At 67.5% G+C, this 3,289-nt stretch overlaps 3 protein-coding genes across 3 annotated transcripts in view; 1 reads left to right on the top strand and 2 right to left on the bottom strand.

Annotated features, from left to right (window-relative positions):
• GRIN1 (glutamate ionotropic receptor NMDA type subunit 1) overlaps nucleotides 1–944 on the top strand; it is a 23,505-nt gene extending 22,561 nt beyond the window's left edge. The window contains 1 exon segment of the mRNA XM_077771567.1: nucleotides 49–944. Within this exon segment, the coding sequence (XP_077627693.1) occupies nucleotides 49–117 (69 nt within the window). The 3' untranslated portion in view covers nucleotides 118–944.
• LRRC26 (leucine rich repeat containing 26) lies at nucleotides 942–1,518 on the bottom strand. The gene is made up of 2 exons (XM_077771541.1): nucleotides 1,444–1,518; nucleotides 942–1,397 (listed from the first exon to the last, which is right to left on the bottom strand). Exons 1-2 carry the CDS (start codon nucleotides 1,516–1,518, stop codon nucleotides 1,029–1,031), a joined length of 444 nt encoding a protein of 147 aa, XP_077627667.1. The 3' UTR covers nucleotides 942–1,028.
• A 959-nt stretch (nucleotides 1,519–2,477) lies between these two features.
• TMEM210 (transmembrane protein 210) overlaps nucleotides 2,478–3,289 on the bottom strand; it is a 1,025-nt gene continuing 213 nt past the window's right edge. Inside the window, exons 2-4 of the mRNA XM_077771573.1 lie at nucleotides 3,111–3,246; nucleotides 2,895–2,930; nucleotides 2,478–2,728 (exon numbers count right to left, since the gene is read on the bottom strand). Of these exons, the coding sequence (XP_077627699.1) occupies nucleotides 2,494–2,728; nucleotides 2,895–2,930; nucleotides 3,111–3,246 (407 nt within the window). The 3' untranslated portion in view covers nucleotides 2,478–2,493. The remainder of the gene's footprint in view (nucleotides 2,729–2,894; nucleotides 2,931–3,110; nucleotides 3,247–3,289) is intronic.

Raw genomic sequence — 3,289 nt, 5'->3', positions numbered from 1 at the left:
GAGCAGGGGGCTAACGGGCTGCCTTGTCTGTGTATTTCTATTTTGCAGCAGTACCATCCCACTGATATCACGGGCACGCTCAACCTCTCAGATCCCTCGGTCAGCACCGTGGTGTGAGGCCCCCGGAGGCGCCCACCTGCCCAGTTAGCCCGGCCAAGGACACTGATGGGTCCTGCTGCTCGGGAAGGCCTGAGGGAAGCCCACCCGCCCAAGACTGCCCACCCTGGGCCTCCCGTCTGTCTGTCCGCCCTGCTGCCTGGCGGGCAGCCCCTGCTGGACCGAGGCTCGGACCAGAGCGGCTGAGGACAGGCCAGAGCTGAGCTGGCTGGGCAGGGCCACAGGGCACTCCGGCAGAGGCAGGGCCCTGGGGTCTCGAAGCAGTGGGGAGAGGGTCTACCCTGGCCGGAGGGGCTGGGAGCAGAGACTGAAGCCCCATCCTTCTCCAGCCACTACCAGAGCCACAGTGGGGGTACGAGGCCCCAACTGGCTGGGTCACCCCCTCCTCCAGCGCCTGCTCCTGGCAGCCTCGGCTCCTCCTCTCTTTTCTGACCCTCTTCCCTTCTCCGCTTGACCCCGTCCATCCGGCTGGCCCTGCCCGTCACCCACTGGCAGACTCTGACCCTCAGCTGGCAGCTGCCTCCCAGGAGCGCGCTGGGGTCCCCCCACCGCCTCCGACCTTCTCCAGTCCCCACCAGGGCTGGGCCAGCTATTCGCCGCCTCCAGCCCGCAGCCCAAGATAGGCTTCCCCACGACGCTGGCTCGGGACTGTCCTCAGCCCCGCCCGCCGACTTGTACAGGCCCAGCCCTTCCCGTGTCGAGCGCGTGCCTTCCCCGTGCGGCCCGTGCGCAGCAGCCGCGCGCTGCCCCTCCGCCCAAGGGGCCCGGCGCGCACCGCCCCCTGACCCGGTGTGTGCAGTGGTGATGTCTAAAGGAATGTCACGGAACTTTCTGTGTCGCTTGTTGACGCCTGCAGTGGGTTTGAAGAAGGGCAGGGGACGGGGGAAGATCTGAGAACAGCCGAGGCCCGCTCAGGCCTGAGCAGCGGCCGCGGGGCTCCCAGGGCCGGGGTCCAGCGCTCTCCTCCGCGGGCCGAGGGCGGTGGCGCGGCAGCGGCGCATGCGGCAGGCGGTGAGCACGGAGCCCAGCGCCAGGCAGACGGCCAGGCTGGCGAGAAAGGAGACGGGCCCGAGCGCGTAGACCACGGCCAGGTCCCGCGGGGCGAGCGACTGCGCGCAGCGGCTGAAGGCGGCGTCCGTTAAGGCGGTCAAGGGTCTGAGCGTCAGTCGCCCTGGCAACACGCAAAGCAGCGTCTCGGCCTCTGCGGGACACAGATGCAGAGTCAGGTGGNGCCTGACCGCCCGGCGCGCACGCGCACGCCTCCGGGCAGTCCTGGGCGCCTGGGGTTCCCCGGGTGGCGGCCGCGGCGGACAGCTGGGCACAGACTGGCCACGGCGGCAGCAGCAGCAGCAGCAGCAACATTGGCGACGGCCGCCGCGCGAGAGAGGAGAGGGTCCGCATGGGGGCAGCGCTCAAGGCCTGCTGCTCGTGCGTTCACGGAGCCAGTGCGTCCTTGCCGCGCTTGCACAAATATTAATTCTCCAGCCCGAGTGCCCATAGTTCCTGTTCCACGGCTGGTCCCGCGCCCAGGGCGGGGGCTGGGCGGATGCCCAGCACCCTGCACTACCAGCCACCTGTCCCGGAGCTGGGTTCCTCTTGGCTCTGTGCCAGCTGCGGTGCCAACGAGAAGCCGCGCCTCTCCTTCCCTGTGGCATCCACTACCCTGCACCCCCTGAGGCCTAGGCCGCTGGATGACCCCCCCACACACACACACACCAAACTCCTGGATGTCACACGTGGAATGGGACCCAGTGGGCACCCCTGCTCACTCGTCCCTGCCTGTCTCCTCCCCAGCAAAGTGGCCCTGGCACACACAGTGCACCCCCCTCCACAGAGATGGTCCCATCCCCATAGTGGGTGATGGGTGGGGTCAGGAGCACATGATGGGAGCCTGAGCCCCGGGGTATAGGCTGTCGGGTGGAGCGGGGACAGTTATGTCTGCCCTGCCTGGCCCTGTGAGACTCCCCTGAACCTCAAGGAGACAGTGTGGGCAGGGCACAGGCACCGGCCCAAGTTCTCCTGTCAAATGCTCCTGCTGGAGTCGCCAGAGGTGCACATCCTGTCCTGGGGTTTTCCGGGGTGGGGGTGGGGCAGGCAGGGACGAAGGAGCTGCGCCAGCTTCATGCGGCCAGGCGGCGGGAGGATGCAGGGAGGCGCTGGAGCGAGGCCGTGGCGGAGGAGAGGGAAACACCTGGGCTGTGGCTCCTGCCCTGCAGGCTGAAGTGGGCACTTGTGCAGGCACTGGGCACCCCCCTCCATCTGTGATAAAGGAGATGACTTAGGTGCACACACACCCCTCCTCACCCCTTGACGCAGCTGCACAGCGGCTCCAGGAGGAGCCCGCAGGGAGGACAGGGCAGGCGCACTAAATACTGTTTAATTCTCTTCCCCTAGGCTGCCCGCAGTCCTGTTCAGGTTGGGGGGGGTGAGAGGGGGCGGCTCCTCTAGAGTCACAGTTGGGGCCATCGGGTCCATGGGGATGGTTATGAGGCCGTGATCCTCCAGGGGAGGAATCACGGAGACCTCCACGTCAGGGTCCGTGAGGTGGGACTCCATGTGCACTGTGTGCAGATCCATGTGGTCTTCCTGGACCCCGAGGTGCCCCACCATCCTGCATGACATGGGCCGCGTCAGGCTTGCTACCCGCACAGGCTCACGAGACCTCGACCCCCTCCCAGGGCAGGCCTGGCTCTCAAGTCAGTGCACCCGATGCATCTGTGACCCACAGCTCCCAGGGGCACAGCTCACCAGTGGGTTCCTCCCCTGAGGTTGCTCACCTGCGGTCCACGTGTCTGCGGCAGGTATGTTCGTGTCTGGGGGACAAAGGATGGTGTGAGTCCCGGAGCAGTGGAGCGGGGCCCCTACCTCTTCACAGCCCAGCCTGGGAAATGGCGTTCCCCAGCAATGCTGATCTCCCACCTGGGGCAGAGTCCCCTCTCCCAGCAGGGCCCCGTGGTCCTCACCCACCCTCCCTGCCCTGGGGCTCAACACACCCCTTGGCTCTCAGGGCACCGATTGCCACGATGACGAGGGCGCAGAAGCAGCTGGCACCGACGCCCGCCAGCACCACGAGCAGGGCAATGAGGGCCTCGCGGCTGAGGCCGAGGCTGCACTCGCAGTACGTCCCAGCTGCAGAGACAGGGCCCGTGTGGCCGAGGGGCCCTCGTCACCC

The sequence above is a fragment of the Crocuta crocuta genome, unplaced genomic scaffold, assembly GCF_008692635.1.
Source record: "Crocuta crocuta isolate KB4526 unplaced genomic scaffold, BGI_CrCroc_1.0 scaffold1013, whole genome shotgun sequence".
Classification (NCBI taxonomy): Eukaryota; Metazoa; Chordata; class Mammalia; order Carnivora; family Hyaenidae; genus Crocuta; species Crocuta crocuta.
Note: the sequence above shows the minus strand (reverse complement) of the source record. Positions and strands in the feature narration are given on the sequence as shown.